Below are 18,858 nucleotides of genomic sequence, written 5' to 3'. Positions count from 1 at the left end.
AAAGTCGTGCACTTCGAAAGTATGGTGTGCATACAGAGGCGCTTTCTGACTTCCCTGCAGGAATATGGGAGAGGAATGACCAGATCACGGTGTACTAGACTCCCTCTCTGCCCTCTCCTTCTCCCAGCCGGCTTTCCACACTTTGATCAGATTCTCAGAGGGCTTCTAGAATTTGGGGCGCGGCTCTGTCTCCAACTGGGGACTAATCTATTTCCCAAATGCCACTAATTGCAACGCTTGGCTGCAGCTCTTTCCTCCTCGCACCCCGGGATCCCTTGCCACGCCGCGAAAAGGTTGCACCCCCGTGTCCCCTAAGATGCATTGCAGCTCGCACTTCTTGGATCATAGGGTCCAGCCAATTGGGGTAGCAAAATACGTCGTTCTGGCTCTGTGAAGCCAGGAGTCCCTACTCTCTCTCTCTCTCGCTCGCTCGCGCGCGCACACACGCGCACACACACACACATCTGAAATGGCAAGCCAAGAAACTATGGTCCACCCCCACCCGCAGCCGCCTAGCGCTGCCGCGCGTTCTGCACCAAGACGCGCGCAGAAGCCCCAACCTCCGCACCTAAATTCGGGCTCGCTGCAGAACTACACTTCCCAGGAGGCAAAAGAGCCGAGCGCATGCGCGCTTCCCGTCTCCAGCATGGCTACGGTGCTGTCACGGGCGCTGAAGCTGCCAGGTAGGGGGTCTGGGCTCGCCGCGCGGGGAAGCGGCAGGGGGCGAGGCTGGCAGCCCCCGGCGCACGAACTTGCCGAGGCGCCCCCAGCTCCGCGCTTCGTCATGGGGAGAGAGCATCCGGGTCCCACCTAGGACAGGCACCCTCGCCTCCCCCTTCCTCCGCCGCCCTTTTGCATCCGGGTCTCAGCAGGTGCTCCTCATCTCTGGCCCCAAAGGCGCGCGGAGGGGGGCGAAAGCTGCGCGGGTTGGGAGGTCGGGGATGCGAAGCGAAAGGTGGGGAGTGGCGGGAGGGGTTGTGATGATGAAGCGCGCCTCCAGCTGCTCCTGGGGGAGGAAAGGGCGAAGGGAGGGGGGTCGACTTGGGGTGGAAGAAGAAGAGGGATTACTGGTCCCAGGATGGGTGGGGGGTGATGGGGAAACTGTGTGAGTCAAACTGGTGTTGTTCTGCTGCCAAGGAAGAGAAATGGGAATGAGGTCGAAGCAGTCCTCTACGCTCCCCAAGGCTACCCAGGCGGTAAACCTTCGGTTTGCATCGAAGTATCAGCCGCCACTTTTATTTATTTTATTTTTTTAAGTTGACATTTCACCATGAATTACATCTGTCTGAGAGTTAGACATGACCTACGTCTGGAGCAGGAAAAGATAACAAGGACTCGAACCCAGTACTGGTTTGAGCAGTGCTGAATGGGTTGCAGCTGACCTAAGTATGAGGCTTTGGCATCCTTTTCTAAAACTTCAGGATGTTTGCCTGTAATTAAACTGCTATTTTAAGCTCTTAATAGCTGAGCCAGGCAGCTCATTGTGCCACGTATAAAGGTTAATTAATAATACTTTTTTTTGCATCTTGGTGTATGTTGCCCAGTGGGTTTTTTCCCCCTGCTCCTGTCAGACCGATTAATCTGTTTGTCGTCTTCTGCATTTTAATTGGTGCAATGTACTGACAATGAGTTGAATCTAAGCTAAGTTCATTATATCGACAGAGCAAGTCAGTCATAACTAAAAGGGGTGTCCCTTTGATTGCAGGAAAAAATCGGTGCAATTAATTTAGTCTGGATTCAACCAAATTGCTTTAAGTTAATTGAGCTGTGAATGCGATTCCAAGTAAACAAAAACTATTTTCATAGTGTTTCACAAATGTTTTGCATCCATCATTTAAACCATCCAAATATACTGGTTTTCACAAACAACTTACAGGCACCCCAGATTCACATATACATATTTATATGGACATTAAAAGCTTAGGTGTATATTTCCCCCCTGTGACTCTTGCCAGTGGGGTCTTGCATATTGTTGGTGCATTTTAAATTTTAAACAATAGTGGTGGTGTCATATTTATTTTTTAAAATGTGAAATAACAGAAACCAGTTATCTGCTATATTGCAGAGCCATTAGTGATTTTCAAATACACAGGTATTTCAAAAGCATAAATCGCAAACTAAAGTATTGGATTTTTTTGATGTAACTAGATTGTTGTCTGATCCAGAAAAATCTTAAGCATTTGATTCCCCACCCCATGACAGTCCTATTCAGCTTTGACATCTTATACTGGTTTAGAATTTGAAAATACTTTTTCCAGCTCTGAGACTTGTGGTCTGTAAGACAAGAAGGGAAGCTGAGCTAGAAGAGAAGACAGTACATGTGACAAAAGTAAGAAATGTAGAAGAGAGCCCTGTCATCTCTTATGCTGGGCTTTGGCTAATAACTCTTCTGGCTCACTTTCCTTATGTTTGCTTGGATATAATCCAGCTTCCTGGCAAAGTAGTACTCTAGAGAGGAGATGTGGCACTTTTCCATTGGTTAGAAGAGGCCATAACATTATTCACATGGCCCCATCTCAGTTGCTTACCCATCTACCAGAAAGCCTTGCTAAGGTGCTCCTTTTTTATCTGATTTAAAGGACACTGTATTCTCCTTTGTAGCTAATGCTGTCCTTGCCTAGTAGTTAGCTATCCTCTTACTAGCACACTCCTACAGTGGGTGTGCCTTCCCTGTTTTTGCCCAATTGTCCAATTTACTCCTGAGTCCCACCCTGAACTCAAACAGCTGCTCCAGAAGGATACCATGGACAATGGTATCAAAAGCCACTGAGAGTTCGAGAATTAACAAGGACACATTTGTCCATCTCTCTCCTGACAGAAGTCATCGTACAGGGGGACCAAACTAGCTTCTGTGCCATTCTCCCTCTGACCACTCATCGTTGTCCCACCACCAGTCCTCAGGCTCTGAGCCTTCTACCCTAGCTGGTTTCCCAGCTGGTTTCTCCAACCATGTGTCTGTTTTTCCAACCAGTTCATGACACTTATGTTATAAATGCCTTATAGCAACAGGTATAGGCAATAGTACACGTCTACTGAGTTCAGTGGGAATTGCTCCCAAGTAAGTGAGTATAGCTTGAGTGTAGCTTGATTCATTTCATTTCATTTGATTTCATTTCATTTCATTTCTATCCTGTAGGCTTAGGGAGGCTTACAGTGCCTTAACATTTCTTTCCATTTGCCCTCTCTCACCTTCTTACAACCTACCTCCATCCACCTTTCCCATTAAAACAATGAATGCAAATCTTTAATTAAATGTGCCCCTCCCTCCCTTTTCACATATATTGAAATGGAAAAAAGAAATCCACATGCCCCTCTCCAACTGCATGCAGCCTAAATTCACTCTGTTTTAATTAAAACAAAACCAAAAAACCCTGCAGCTGTACTAGATATGCAGGAGAAGAGGGTTTAATTCCTATTCCTGCGTCTTTTGAAGGGAGAAAAAAAAAGCTCCACAAATAAGTAAGGCAGTTGTATCTCCTCGACAGAGTATAATCTCCTTTCTTGCACACGCCTTTTTCTCATCTTATCAAGGCAAGGCAGTGCAGCTACTTGAATGAATTGAAAAGTGTTATCGGCTAAGGCAGGGTCTGCACATGCAGCAGAATAAGATTATAGAAAGAGTTGTAGCTTCATAGAATCATAGAATTGTAGCGTCGGAAGGGAACCCAAGGGCAGCGGTGGAGGAAGCCCAGGGGGCGGGGTGCATCGCGGGGCCTCCAAAGTCTGCCTGCCCCCTCCCACTCAGCCGCCCTACAGCTGGGGGGGGGGAGGCAGCAGGTGGACCATTTGGGCAGCACAGAGCCTGCGCATGCCCAAGCCACCGCACCTTTCCCAGGAGAAGCACGTGGCTTGGGCGCGCTGCAGGCCCCGTGGTGAGTGCCACCTGGCATTTTGTCACCCCCCCCATCGGTCACACCTAGGGGGTGCACCCACCGCACCCCCTTCCTCCGCCCCTGCCCAAGGATCATCTGGTCCAACTCCCTGCAATGCAGGAATCCTGTCCGCAGCAGCCCATAGCTGGGCTCAAACCACCAACCTTCTGGATAACAGCCAAGCGCACTCACTGTGCTACCAGCCCTACCATGAGATGCCAGGCATTGAACCTGGGACTTTCTGCATGCAAGGCAGAGCCTCTCTCAGTGAACTACAAAATAGGCTGGCCACTTAAGGCATCAGCAAAAAAGAGAGCACAGATTTGTATATGCTAATTTAGACATAATTGCTATAATTTTAAAATAAAATGCAATGCATGTGACCTGTGTGCCTGCTCAGTCTGCTGTCTAAGTGTTAACCCTGCTGTCCTTTCTTGTGATTCTTCTATATTTAAACTGGACTTGTCTTTACATGCCAGACTGCCCTTTGTAAAACCCTGCTTCAAACTGCGTGAATGAATAATGATCATTGTTGGCATCCATCTATCTCGGGAGACAATGGAAAAGTGTGCCTTTGCGGATTAAGTCAAACTATTGGAAGGTTGCACTGCAGTGCCTGCTGTTGCTGTAGAGGCCGATACGGGAGAGACATGTTTTGATGCAGCTGGGGCAGATGTGCCAATGCAGATGTCCCATGGCGTTTCTTCTCTATGCGTTCCTCCCAGCAGTCAATCCTTCTCCGGTCACTGCTGTGGATACACAACCTGACTGTCTCTCTCAAAGCACTGTGGTCGTGTGCAGGAGATTCCCACATGGCAGGGTTAGTGTTGCCAGCAGCTGTCTCATGCTCATTATGTGAAAAACTCCATGTGATCAGAAAAGTAACGCAGCAGGGAGTTGGCTGGGTTAGAACTTTAGCCTTCTGTGCTTACCTGAAGGGAAATCTCCTAGCATAACAGTTTTGAATGGATGAATGGTTAGTAGGGAAGGGATGCACACATTGGATAATTATTTTCAAATCTATTTTTTAAAAAGTTTTATTTTCATTTTTTACTAGGGGAGCAATCGTAATTCCACCCACACCTCCTTCCTGGCATAACAGCCTGGGTGGAAGGAAGGGACGGGGAGATAATGGTGTAGCGATCAAGACTGGACCGCAATGCAGTCTTGAGATGGCACTGATGCCAGTTCAAGAGCCAACAGATTCTGGGATGGCTCAGTTCTGCCCCATAAAGCCCAATTTCAGGGGGATTTGCTGGCTATTGCCAGCAAGGAGGCTGCCTCTTCTGTGGGCAGAAGAGGGAGCTCTGTGCCAGCAGAATCACCCAGCAAGGCTCGGGTGTGTAGAACATATCTTCCCCATCTACCTCCTCCCTCCAGTTTGGCCAACAGGATGGATTGCTCTGTAATCTGTAAAGTAATATGAGGTATTCACTGGTAGTCAGTGGATTGCTCTGGCTCTGGACTGCTGATATGAACCAAAACTTCTGTTTTTGGAGAGCAACATAAATCCAGACTCCGTACTTTGCTTGGAATAGGACTGCTATGCCTTCTGCCAAAGAAGTGGCTGGTGACATTAACAGGATGCAGTTAGAGTGACAGTTTTCAGTCTGTAAATAGTTACTGTATTAGCGTTATGGATTAGAGTATCTCTGCACTCTTAGTGAACATGCAAATAAGAAAAGATAGGAGTGAATGCTCAGTCAGCACTAGCCTGTAGAATAATTTTCAGATACGAGTTGAGATGGATGCTTGCCAAGTCTGGTTGGAGTTTGTACATGAAATGGGTGGGTTCCCTCTTGTGCTTTGGTTCAGGCAGCAAAGGATGTATTTGGGGTGGTCCTAGGAGTTGTTTCTGGCATCCACACACATGCTGTTCGGCTGTTCTGGAGCAACAGGGTTTCTCATACTAAATCTATGCTTGGTAGCACGTGCCTTGAATGTGCAGGAAGTGGTAGGATGCTGCTCAGCCCTAGTAGAATGTGCATCAAATGGCTAACTGAAAATCTCTGCATGATCAGGGACTTGAAGTTGAGTAAAAGATAACATGCAAAAATTTGAACCGCCAGGCTGTCTTCCTCACCTGTGTTTCATTCCAAGCAAATTGGTTATGTTAAAATCACCATAGTCAGTATGTTGGTTGGGCAGAGGTGCAGGAAATTTACACTAGAATTAGTGACTAAGGTTGATGCTTTCAGAGTTGCCCAATATAAGTGGTCAAATGGTGTGCAGATAAAACAACTTGAGGGTCCTCAAATGTACAACTAAACAGAAAATGAAGGTACTGATTTGTGAGAATAGGAAATTGCCATCTTCTGTTTCTTTCTTTCTTTTACACACACACTAACACACACTCCTAAAAGAGCCCCATCTAAGCCGAATAGCTAGCCTAAGTGAAAAGGTGAATACATTGAAAGATACGGGTTTTCTTTGCCACCATGGTTGCTTTGCAAGTAGGCAAGGTATGGTTTTGTTCTTGAGCAAAAACATTGTTGTGGGGGACAGAACTTTGGCTTGCGTAGGTTTAAGCATATAATGGCAACAGCACAGGGCTTCGGAAAGCAGAATGTGAAGGCATTAGAAGTAACTAGGCAAATTATGTTGTATCTTTTTTTTTTTTCTAGAACAGTTGAGCTCTTCATTTAATCTTCAGAAATGTAGAGGGGATTCTTCCCCTTTTCTTTCCATTCCCCTGAAAAATTGCCTCTCTGGAAAAGAGATCCTTTTTAGGGGATCCAATGATGCCAGAGTTCATTTAACCTCCCCCTTCACTGAAACTATTATTATTTCCCCAAGTTTCTTACCTGTCGGTTTGGAAACTGCAACTGGTGCAGATAGATTGCTGATGGGGAGCTGCAGGTATGGTCATATAATACCCATTCTAGCACATAACTATGCTGACTGCATTTGGCTGACTAAACATTTTGGAGCCCAATTCAGAGAACTGGTCCTAACCTATAAAGCCCTGCACTGCTTAGGACCTTTGTACAGTACTGCTCAAGACCCAAATGCCTCTCTCAGCATGAACCTACCCAGACCCTAAGATTGTTGTTGTCTGATGCCCTTCTCCAATTGTCCCTCCCCGATAAGTCCAGAGGGAGGTGATAAAGGAAAGGTATTATTTATTTTATTTTGGCCCCTACCTCTGGAATGGACTTCCCAGTGATTTCCACCCAGCACCACTATTTTTTTTGGGGGGGGGGGCACCAGGTTTTAAAAAAACCCTTCTCCCAGGCATTTGATGGTATGAGATATGCTGGTTCTGCCCCTTGCTTGCAGATTTGTACTGTTGATGGTGCTTTGTACTGTTACAATGTTCTGTGTTTGTTGGTTTTTAAAAATGTGTACATTTTTAAACAATTGTGTGATTTGCCCAGAAACCATGAAGTTTTAGGTGACAAACAAATAAAGTAAAATAAATTCTCTCCCCATGACTGAGAACCAGTGTGATTATAGAGGTTAGAGTGTTGAACTACTAGGACCTGGCAAACTAGGGTTCAAATTCCTACACAGACATGATGCTCTTGGGCCATTCACTATCCTAAACCAAGCTACCTTCTTGCGGTTTTTGTGAGGGCGGAAATGGGAAAGGGAAAGAACCAGGTGTGCTACCTGGAGCTCCTGGGAGAAAAGGTGAGCAATGAATACGTATAGCAACATCTCTCTCTCCTCAGGCAAGAAGAGTCCAGACCTTGGGGAGTACGACCCTCTCACTCAAGCGGACAGCGATGAGAGCGAAGATGACTTGGTGCTCAACATACAGAAGAATGGTGGCGTCAAGAATGGGAAGAGCCCCCTGGGGGAAGTGCAGGATGTGGACTCGGACGCGGAGGTCGGGATGACGAAGCAGCACCTGTCGGAGGGTCTGGCTGAAGAGTACCCCAGTGAGGCCGCCAGTGGTCTGGAGCAGAAGACCGCCAACTCCATGATGCCTTATGTGCGCACAGCTGTCTTCTTGCTCACCGTGGTCGTCTCCATGATCCTCGTGCTGGTGTGTGCTTTCCTCATTCCTTGCCCTCCGAGGGACTTGCACAATACCTGGATTCGCAACTTGGGCCAAGAGGCGGGTAAGTTGCTTCTGGAACACTTCCCTGGCTTGTGGAATGCGTGTCCTAGTGGGATCTGATGGGGAGTGAGGAGAACTGCAAGCAAATTGCAGCCCACTGTCCATATGTAGAAAGCTCATGCCTAATGAAGGAAATAGCAATCAAAGACCAGTAGAAGATGGAACGAGGAAAAGATTCTGAAAATGCAAGAGTCAAACATTAATTAGAAATGCATAATGCCAATTTACTTAAACATATTTAATTTAGATGCTAGACACAATTTGTAAAGTTTTGGGCTGGGTTTCAAAGGCCCTATTTAGTTGAACATCATCATGCGTTAATGGTTAGATAACAGAACAACAACAATACGTGCTTATCTTTTAAAAGTGGTTGAACCTCGCATGAAAGAATTGATTAAATTTGATGATTTGAAAAGAGGAATCCCATCTGATGAGTTAAATTGCTGATTTAAGATTCTTTAAGTCAATCCACCCTCCTAGGAGATTAAACAATTATCCAGCTTTATTTTCACCACAAAAAAGTAAAATAAATCCATGCTGATTTCACTTGTCCCACTGCCTATCTCTGCAGCTGGTGATACCACTTTCAAATGTTATTGTTTGTTTGTTTTTGGAATGTAGAGAGTTTTTTTCTCTTTGAATCACCTTGTTTCCCCTTTAGAATAATATCAGCACTGTCAAAAGTAATTCTGTACATACTACCTTTTTGTTCTGAAATAAGCAGTTGTATAGAGCTGTGAGGTTCTAGAATGAAGGACAAGTATTTGAAGTAAAAGATATCTTGCAGCCATATCAGGGATGGAAACAACCTTTGAAGTATCATTGCTCCTGTGTCTGGTCTCTGTTTGGCCCTTTCAGAATCTTGAACCCAAAACCAGCTCTGACATATTGTTTTCTTCTAGTGTCCTTTCCTTTTCATGTAGAAATATATATTTGGGGCGGGGGGTGGAAATCTAAATATTGCATTTCAAAAATCCTTGCTGAATTTACTCTGGATGCCTGCCTTGCATCTCTAAATTTGTGGGAACATTTGACTGAAGATATTCTTAGTCATTGAGGGCAGCGAGGACACCTTGTTTTCAAATTGGGGGCCAAAGAGTATTAGAGCTGTCTCTGGAATGCAGCTGTGGCAGGGGCCAACTCAAGTCACTTATTCAGGAAGTATTTCTGAATGGACATACCCTTCGAAATCAATGACAATAACTGCAGGTTGTTAATGATGGAGGTTTCTTTAGGTCGGGGTGGAGAACTTGTGACCTTCTAGTTATTGTTGGACTCCAACATCCATCAGCCCTTGTCAGCATGGGGAATCGTCAGGGCTGATGGGAGCTGTAGTCCAGCAACATGTGGGCAGGAGCACAGCTTCCTGATCTCTGTTCTTGGTCATACTGGACCAACTTTGTCTAGATGGGAAGCAATTTCTAGAAGAGTAACTTGTTTCACATTATCCTTTAGGCGGAGTGCTGTTTCCTCCAGAACTTTTTGATGTAAATCGTGATGGTCTTCCTGACATCCTACTCTCCTTCACAGCTCTGAAAAACGCCAGTGTGTTGGGTAAGCATTCCAGATGCCCATAGATAACCCCAAATTCAATCGCACAAGGTTTCTCTGTGTTTAACATTTATATTAGGGGCCAGCAAACTTTTTCAGCTGGGGGCTGGTCCACTGTCCCTCAGACCTTGTGGGGGGTCCGACTATATTTTTGGGGGGGGAAATGAATGAATTCCTGTGCCCCACAAATAACAGAGATGCTTTTTAAATAAAAGGACACATTCTACTCATGTAAAAACACGCTGATTCCTGGACCGCCCGTGGGCCAGATTTAGAAGGCTATTGGGCCAGATCTGGCCCCCGGGCCTTAGTTTGCCTACCCATGATTTATACTATCATGCCGTACAATTCAGTTCTTCTCTTGACTCATGCTGCTTAGAAACTGAGATCTCCCCCTGTGAGTTTAATAGATATGATTGCTCCATATGTGATACACTTCTTTTTATTTTTTAAAAATTACTTGCTTTAAAAAGAGAAAGAAATCCACATACATTTCCCACTCATTTATGGAACTCAGCCCGCAAGGGCATTGTCAAGCAGATATTTTGTTTGAGATTTATCACCTTTTTACAAGCTGTCCAACTGTTCTGTGCTTTACCAGAGAAATACACAAGCATAAAAGATAAGGCTCCATCCCTGGTCTATTCTTAGTATGAACTGAACAGTTTATGTGAGGGTTGTGCTTGAGCACGTGAGTTATCCTATCCTTCATGCCCCACTAGAGCACCCAGACTCATCACCATTAGGGCAGCCTTCCCCAGCTTGGCGCCTTCCAGATGTTTTGGACTACAACTCCCATCAGTCCCAGGCAGCACAGCCATTTTGAACAACCACTCCCTTCGGTCCTGGTACTGCCTAGTTGAGCACTAGAAGTTGAGCAGATAATGTTATTGGTTCCATGCTGTGGAACACTTTTCCAGCAGAGATTCAGCAGACACCCTTGCTTTTGACTTTCAGGTGTCCCTTGAAGACTGTTTAATGCCAACAGGTCTATGCAGTTCTTCAAAGTGCCCATTGAGTAGCCTGTCATTTAAATGGTTGCTTGGTCCTGCTTTTAAATATTTTTAATGTTGCTCTACAGCGCCCAGATGTTTTGCAGGAGGGCGGCATATAAATCCTTTCATAAGTGAATGCATATTTATGTCTTGTGCTCTTGTGCCTGTTCCCTGCTGGCAGGTTTCCCATAGGCATCCTGTTGGCCACTGTAAGAACAGGATCCAGACCTGATCCAGCAGACGTTTCTTACCTTCTAAAACAAATATAAATTAAACTGATCAACCGGATGGAAGCTGTGGAGTTGCCTTCCCCAACTTAGTGCCATCTCACATGTTTGGGACTAAAACTCTCATCAGCCCCAGCCAGCACACTGGGAGTAACAGCTGATGGGAGTTGTAGTCTACAGGCCACCAGGTTGAAGAAGACTGCCCTAGACCCTGTGAGTCTTTAGGAAAGGCGGCCATTAAGTGGATTGGCAGGGCTGTGACCAGGACTTCAGTACACAGCAGAGTGTGTGCAAGGTAGATAGTTGTGCCTCCTTTTAAGATCTGGATGGCTAATGTGTTGCCCTCCACTGATGCTGGACTACAAGTCCCATTATCCCCGATCATTGGCTCCTCTGGCTGCGGATGGTGGGACCTGCAGTACAGCATTCTCCAGAGAGTCACAGATCAGCCACCACCTCTGTAGAACTCCACATACTCTGTTCAGAAGAAGAAGAAGAACCAACCCCTGCCAGAGACTTTCAGCTGTATTTTATTTATGCAATTATTCAATATAATGAATATTTAAACATTCATAAACTGCACTTATTCATCTAAGGAAAACCGAGACAAGCAGCAGAGGGGAAAGAGCTGGAACAAATTTCATTTCGATTGATGTGGGGAAGAGGGTTTGAGGCGGGCCCTTTCCCTTGGGCCCCCGCTGCCTGCCTGAGGATGAATAAGCTTGTTTTCTTAATTATCCTATAATTGACACAGTAGTTACAAGCTGCGAAGAGAATGGCTCCCAAACTTGCAACTAGTTGCACACGAGAAAACCTGGAAGTGCTCAGTCAGTGCTGGCCAACACACATTTCCTTGGAGCCTTTCTTGTACTGCAGCCCTTTGTTCCTGGGTGGTGCAATCCTGCACGTGTTTGCTGAGAGGAAAGTCCCACAGAGAACTCAGGATGGGCCCTTATGCATCGCCTCCCCAAAAGAAGAAATGCATGATAAAATAATGGCGACTAAGATTTGCATGACATTTCCATAGACTAATGTTATATGCCTAGATGCCAATTTGAAAGGAATTGCTGTGATTTCAATAGAAATGCAATACATCACATCAGAGTGGGGAATCATAGATTCATAGAATTGTAGAGTTGGAAGGGACCCTGAGGGTTCTCTAGACTTACCCCCTGCAATAGCAGGAATATGCAGCTGTTCCATACAGGGATTGAACCTGCAAGCTTGGCATTATCAGCACCATGCTCTAACCAACTGAGCTATCCAGGAAGACTCTGACCAGGTCATCTGTATGCTTGCTCAATCTGTGGCCCAGTGGCTAACTCTTGACAGGCAAGTTGATTGATTGAGTTTACTTAAACGACCCTTTTCTACCATGAGCGGTACCCATAGCAGCTCTGAGCAAACATTCAAAACATCAAAATACAAAGGATTGAAGATAGAAATAAACAAAATGCAGAGCTTGTCAGTATATTTAGAAATGGCAAAAATCAGCAATTAAACAAAAGGAGAATAAATTCAATATTACACAACCAAAACAATGTTTAAAAACATAAATATAAAGCAAAGGAGAGTTAACCAACAATAAAGTTTCTGATACTAGTCTTGCTACACTTCAGCAAATTACACTTCAGAGGGGAGTGGTAGATGACATACAACTTCTAGGCCTCTGTTCCTCTGTCTTCTGACGGGGGGATCAGTTACATTTATTAGAGATTATAGTACTCTCTGTCTCTTTTCATTCAACAGTAAAATAAAGAACAGTCAAATGAAATACAGTGAAGTGAGGCATAACACAAACATAAATACACCCCTAGCAACTTGAGCTTGTTCAGTTACATGTAGCCACTTGCTAAAATGCAAAATGAATTTAGCTTCCTTAACAGATTCTTAAAACCAATAGGATTAAAAAATGGAACCATTGCTTCAGAAATAAAACCTGCAATTTAAAAACGTTAGGAAGCCATAAACCATCTGATATGTGGACACGCCCACCATAATTAAAATAAAAGCCTATCACAGACATATAATGTAAAATGTCACTCATGTCACTCTGCAAATCACTATGTATGTTGGTGGTGCTATGAAATAAATATTAATGATTAAGATAGCCAATAATTGATTTTAACTCCTCTTTCATCTTATTTGTCTTTATTTTTAAACTGAACTTCGACCTTTCAAAGAGAGGACACATGGCCACCTTGCATGATCTAGTAATTGTGTTTAATATTGCAGCCTTAGGCTGCCAAAGTTTGCGCACATGTTTGAGAGTTAGTAACTCAGTTCAACTTACTTCTGAGCAGACAGGTATAGGATTGCATCGTAAGTATCATAGGGATGCCCAGCTGAACTGATCAATAATGTGATGAGGATTTGAGATTATTCAATAGCTGTATCTGAAACTGCTGATTGTTCAATAGCTTTATCAGAAACTGAGATTATTCAGTAGCTTTATCAGAAAGGTGGGAGCCAAGGTAAACAGCAGGTCCCCTCCACATCACAAAGAGATCTGACTGCCTTTTTTGTATCCATCCCTCCCCCCCCCAGGTGTTTCCAAGCCATGGGTGACTGTGATGGCCCTATCAGGAATGAATGGAAGCACCTTGTGGTCCAGACACGTTAAAGAGGAGATTCGGAGTGTGCAGTGCAAGGGTGTAAACCCTGTGTCTCAGTCAGAGCCTGTCTGTCTCATTACTGGGACTTCTAAATTCCTCAGCCTTCTAAGAGCCTCCTCAGGTGAGTCCAACAAATGTGAGTGCATAATTAACAGAGAAATAGCTTGGTCACCAGAGCTAACAAAGCCATAAGGCTGGACTACATTTGTTGGGCAACAAGTCCTTCAGATCTTAACATTCATTTAGGCTGTAATGGGAGCAAGTCCCATTGAATTTAATGGGACTTACTTCTGAGTAGACATACCCAAGTTTGCACTTCTAGTGTAACATGGCAAGTGACTGATGTTATTTAAATACTAAGAGTCATTATGAGGGATAATCGGCAGCTGCTGGACTTTGTCTCACTGCAACCCCTTAAACCCGGGATGAGGGACCTGTGCCAGATGTTGTTGGACCACAACTCCCAGCGTTCCTCAGCACCAGCCACGCTAGCTGGGGCTAATAGGGTTGAGGTCCAACAACACCTGGCAGGTGACAGGTTTTCCATCCCTGATCAAACTATGAACGTTCTTAGGGTTGCAATATATTTAATAGGTGAATTGGCCAGATCAACTTGTAAAGTTGATTAAAAGTATAAAGAGAAGCATTTACAGAATAAAAGCTAGGGTGGCCAGATGTGAAAGAGGAGAGAGCACTTGCACCTTTGAGGGTTGTGTAGAAGAGGGAATTTTAGAAGCTATTAAAAATAAACATGCCCTGTCCTCATTTGCATCTGGCCATGCAATGCCAAGCATCGTCTTAAAGGCATTTTCTCCTTCTTTCCCATCAACCTTGGAACCGACGACTTCTCTAAGATGATGCCTACTTGCTTTATCTGCAAGCAAAGAAAGTATACGCATGTGCCATATAACTATTGTTTTTATGCAAATTCATTCTGTAGATTAATTGACTAAAACCCATACAGTTAATTGCTTAGAATGGCTTTAATGAGGTTGCAGCCCTCAGAAAATGCATTATCTGAACGTTGCAGGATCCTTGTTCTGTAAAACAAAGCGAACGTGGCAGGCAAGATCACATCGTGCTTGCCTGAACTCAGAGGCAGGATATCTGGGATGGGTCTCTGCGAGAAACCCATGCCGGTGAAATACTCCTGACGGGAGATGCTTCCGTTTCAAACTGGTGTCTCTCGCCTTGCCTTGCCATGCAGTAACCTTGGCCGGTCTGGACCGAGAGACAGCAACTTCAACATGTTCTCTTTTCACTGCGTAAGGAAAACTGGCAGCTGCCCTTATACCAGGGCAGCCTGTGTCTCCATCTAGTCCCTCTGCTGTCTATGCCACCCTTCCCCTGCCTGGTACTTTCCAGATGTTTTGGGCGGCAACTCCCATCATCCCACTAACCATGATGGTTATGCTTAAGTCACCATGGTAGGAGGCAGTGATGCTTGTGAATATCAGTTGCTGGAAACTGCAGGAGCAGAGGGTGCTCTTGTGCTGTGCTCCCGCTTGCCCATTTCCCACAGAAAACTGGTTGGCCACTGTAAGAACAGAATGCTGGACTAAATGGGCCACTGGCCTGATCCTGCAGGTTCTTCTTATGTTCTTATCCTGGACTCTTGGCCATGGTGGCTAGAATGGGGGGAGTTGTTGTTACATCCTGTATTTGATAGTCACTTTTCTCACAAAGGTCACACAAAGCAACTTGCATTAAAACCCAATAAAAACAACACTAAAAACCTAAAAGCAACAATTCAAATAAAATACTAAAAAATATGGCTGAACAAAAAGGCAGGACTACAAGTCCCACTCCAGCAAATGAAGACGCAATATCCTTTAAATTAAGGCAAGAACAACATATAATTGTTTGATTTTCTGGTATGTTGCAGACACATATTAATGCAAAAATCAAGCCATTTACAGCACTTTGCTTCTATTTGGTGTCTACCTGCAGCCTGAGCCTGATAAGCACGATCTGCTTTGGGCAGCAGTTCTTAACATCCAGTGACATTTGTGACATGGCAGTGACTTTGGAAGGATCTCTTCCAGCTTCTCCTTACCTCTGGCTTCTGCTAACACTGAAGTCTTCATTTATCTGCTTGCAGGAGAACCCATCTGGACCCTTGACTCATCCCACCTGCCCAGTGGGACCTTGGCTGCTCCAGCTGTAACTGTACCAGATGTGGATGGAGACAGGGTCAGTGATCTAGTTGTTCTGGCCATCGGAGAAACACAGGTATGAGACATAATCCCATATATGGGGTGGTAAGGTAGGGAACCTGATCTGGCTCTCCAAGCAGTATTTTCTGCACAACCCTGCCAGCATCTGTTGCACTGATGAGGGTGCCAGTTGCCCCCTCCCTGGTCATCAGGTCACTCACTTGATTTGGGGCAGCGGGCACTGTCTGTCTGCAAAGGAGTACGGTTGTGAGTGTGTGTGGATGAGAGTGTCAGGTGGCCACAACTACTTTGGGTATGTGCTCCTGGAGAGCAGACCAACAGTAAACGTGGCACTTGGGCCAAAAATGGTTAGCCACCCCAGAATAAATAATCTTCCATTAATGTGCTTCTTTCCCTGGAGCAAGAAAGCAGACTAAATGAAATGCATTGTTAAGAAGTGGGAGCTGCAACAGAATGTTGCAAACAGCTGTGCTCTCCTCCGGGATACTCCATTCCGTTCCTCCTTCCACCTAGTTTTCTGTCCCCTACATTCCATGGCCTCTGAGCACATTCAGTCCTCATTAGCCTGTTTCTGTGTCCTGTCCCCACTCCACTTACAGGTTTTTTTCCTTTTTAAAAAAATGATATTTATTGAAAAAAAATTTTTTTTAAAGTTACAAAAGAAAAGCAAAGTAGAAGAAGAAAAAAACCAGCCACTTTCAACCATACATATTTCAACCACTTTCAACCATACATAATCATTCTATGATTCTATGATTCTATGATTCTATGATTCTATGATTCTATGATTCTATGATTCTATATACAAATTCAAAATAAGAGGGGGGGGGAAATATACACCACAAACATTTAAACACATTTAAAAACAAATCCATTATTCTCAACTCCTCAACTATCATTACCCTCTTTCCTTGACCTCCTCCTCCTCCCCTTCCTTGTATCCTGGTTGTTAATTGTCACAGCAAATCCTTTCCATATTTCATAATATTCTGTCATTACATTACCTTAAACTATTTTAATCTTATCTTACTATAAAAAACCTTGAAACTTAAAACTTAAATCTTATTTTTACCAACTTCTCATAACCATAATATTCTTGCATAATTCTTTAAACATTTTTACTAAAGCCAAGTAATTTCATTCCAACATTTTCCTAACATTCATCAATTTTGTAAAACAGTCCTAATAGTGAAAAAAGGAAATAAAAACAAATCCAATCTTCATCCAGCGTCCCTTCCTCCTGGTCCCGGGTTTTGTCAGTCCTCATTATCCCATCAATCTGGTGCATTAACCTGGTATCCTAATATCCGAGGCCCTTAAGTCTCTTCCATTTCCCTTCCGCAGCTCTTCTTCATATTTGTAACTGTGTTTTCCCTTGTCTCCTGCTCGTTTCACTCGTGGGAACTCCAGCTTAGCAATATTTTTGACCCTTCTCGACAGATCAGCCCCTTTTCCATAATCAACACTAAATTCCATGTGGTATTTAAAGACATGTTTCAAAATCCCTCCAAAATTGAGAGCCCCCACAATCCCAAACATCTCACGGCCCATTGCCAGACTTGAAAAGGCCAAACATCCCTGCATAGGAGGGTCTATCCCACCCCCCATTTCCAAACCAAACCAAACTTTTCCTTTCCAAATCTGGCTTTTTCCAAGTTCGTTTGTCAAATCCGAAAGTTCATATTCCTGTTGGGCCTGTTCTGTCAGGGCACACTCCTGATTTAATTCCTGGGTGGGCTCCACATATTTTTCCACTGCCTGTTCAAAATTTCCCACTGCCTGTTCAAAATTTCTAATCGAATCAGCCATCAAATTCGTCTTCTCATGTAGCTGTTCCAGTAGGGCATTTGTTTTATAAAAAGCACACAACAGAGCTTCTGAATACATTGTCCTGAAGGTCAGATGTCTATTCCCACGATTGTAATCTGTAACAGCTGCCAGCTTCCAGGAGTTGGTTACAGTTTCACAGTCTCCCTCTAGGGGAAAAACTTCTATTTAATCTTTCTTTTAAAGACAAGTCTTGCCACAGATTTTCCTTTTTTCAGATATTTTGTCAATATTTGTTCCTTTAAGGTGCGAAAGGAAACAATGGAATCACTATGTTTCTCTTCTTTTAGCTATCTGTCAAAAGCGTTTGTCTCTGGTCAATTAGCTTCAAACGTCAGTCCTAACACCCCGCTCCAGAATCAGGACGATGGAAAGTTACTTTACTTTAAACTCACTTCTGCAGGTTTAAACAGTCCAGAAAAGATCCCCCTTCTTCTCCTGCTGCCGAAGGGGGGTTCAACAATTTTAAATGATGGAAGCCAATCCTTTAGAAGCGATTTTCTGAGCTCTAGTTTACGTTGTCTTTGCTTTATTCTGTTTACAAAGAAACGGAAGGCTGACTTCCTGTTTAGACCTTCCCGTTTCAGTACCAAATTGAAATAAAAATTTTAAGTCCAATTCCTTTCTGCTCACCAGTCCTTATTTAAAGTCCAATTGTTCAAAGTTTAAGTACTCACGGGTGCTTATTTTAGAAGCCAAATTGTCCCAGGAAAAAGGCAGCGCTCTCCAGCAATGGCTGTGTGGCTTCGCTCCACGGAAATAGCAGTTGACTCACAGCACCGCGCCACTTCCCCCTCTTCGCTTCGGAGCCTGTTAGAGGGTTCCTTTGCGGGTTGGGGGGGCACTAAGGGTGCCCACCAAGTCCCATTGTCACAGGCTTCATCCGCCTGTGATTTTTAAAAGGGTCCCCGCTTCGCCGTAGCGGAAAAGACCCGTTTCGCGTGGAGCTAGTCCCTCCAATTCAGAGGGAGTCCGCCATTGCCGATGGCGCCACCCCAGAAGTTGCACTTACAGGTTCCCCCCCCCCCTGTATTTTTTAAACTTCTGGAAATCATGGGGCTCCCCCAAGCCTCTGTTGTGTGTGCTGTATATCAGAAATATGGGGAATGATACCTATCATAGAATTGTAGAGTTGTAAGGAGCCACGAAAGTCAACTAGGCCAACCAGGAATTGTTTGCCCAGTGTGGGACTCGAACTCAGGGCCCTGAGATTAAGAGTCTCATGCTCTACCAACTGAGCTATGACAAACAGTTATAATTGTTGGTTTGCTTGAGCGTTGATTGCATTTGCATTCCACCTTTCTGCCAAGGCACTCAGTGCAGTTTGCAGTGTTAAAATACTAAAATAAATACCGTATTTTTCACTCTATAAGACGCACCAGACCACAAGATGCACCCAGTTTTTGGAGGAGGAAAACAAGAAAAGAAATATTCTGAATCTCAGAAGCCAGAACAGCAAGAGGGATCGCTGCGCAGTGAAAGCAGCAATCACTCTTGTTGTTCTTGCTTCTGGGATAGCTGTGCAGCC

The 18,858-nt window shown here is 44.5% G+C and overlaps 1 protein-coding gene across 1 annotated transcript in view; it reads left to right on the top strand.

Moving 5' to 3' along the window:
- The first annotated feature begins 530 nt into the window (after positions 1-530).
- The window catches only part of FAM234B (family with sequence similarity 234 member B), a 33,723-nt gene continuing 15,395 nt past the window's right edge, over positions 531-18,858 (top strand). Inside the window, exons 1-5 of the mRNA XM_083464314.1 lie at positions 531-683; positions 7,547-7,939; positions 9,394-9,492; positions 13,259-13,447; positions 15,428-15,558. Coding sequence (XP_083320440.1) covers positions 647-683; positions 7,547-7,939; positions 9,394-9,492; positions 13,259-13,447; positions 15,428-15,558 — 849 coding nt within the window. The 5' untranslated portion in view covers positions 531-646. The remainder of the gene's footprint in view (positions 684-7,546; positions 7,940-9,393; positions 9,493-13,258; positions 13,448-15,427; positions 15,559-18,858) is intronic.

This window comes from Podarcis liolepis, assembly GCF_965112155.1.
Source record: "Podarcis liolepis genome assembly, chromosome: 10".
In the NCBI taxonomy this organism is placed as follows: domain Eukaryota; kingdom Metazoa; phylum Chordata; class Lepidosauria; order Squamata; family Lacertidae; genus Podarcis; species Podarcis liolepis.
The sequence above is the reverse complement of the archived record's forward strand: the minus strand, read 5'-3'. Positions and strand labels throughout refer to the sequence as shown.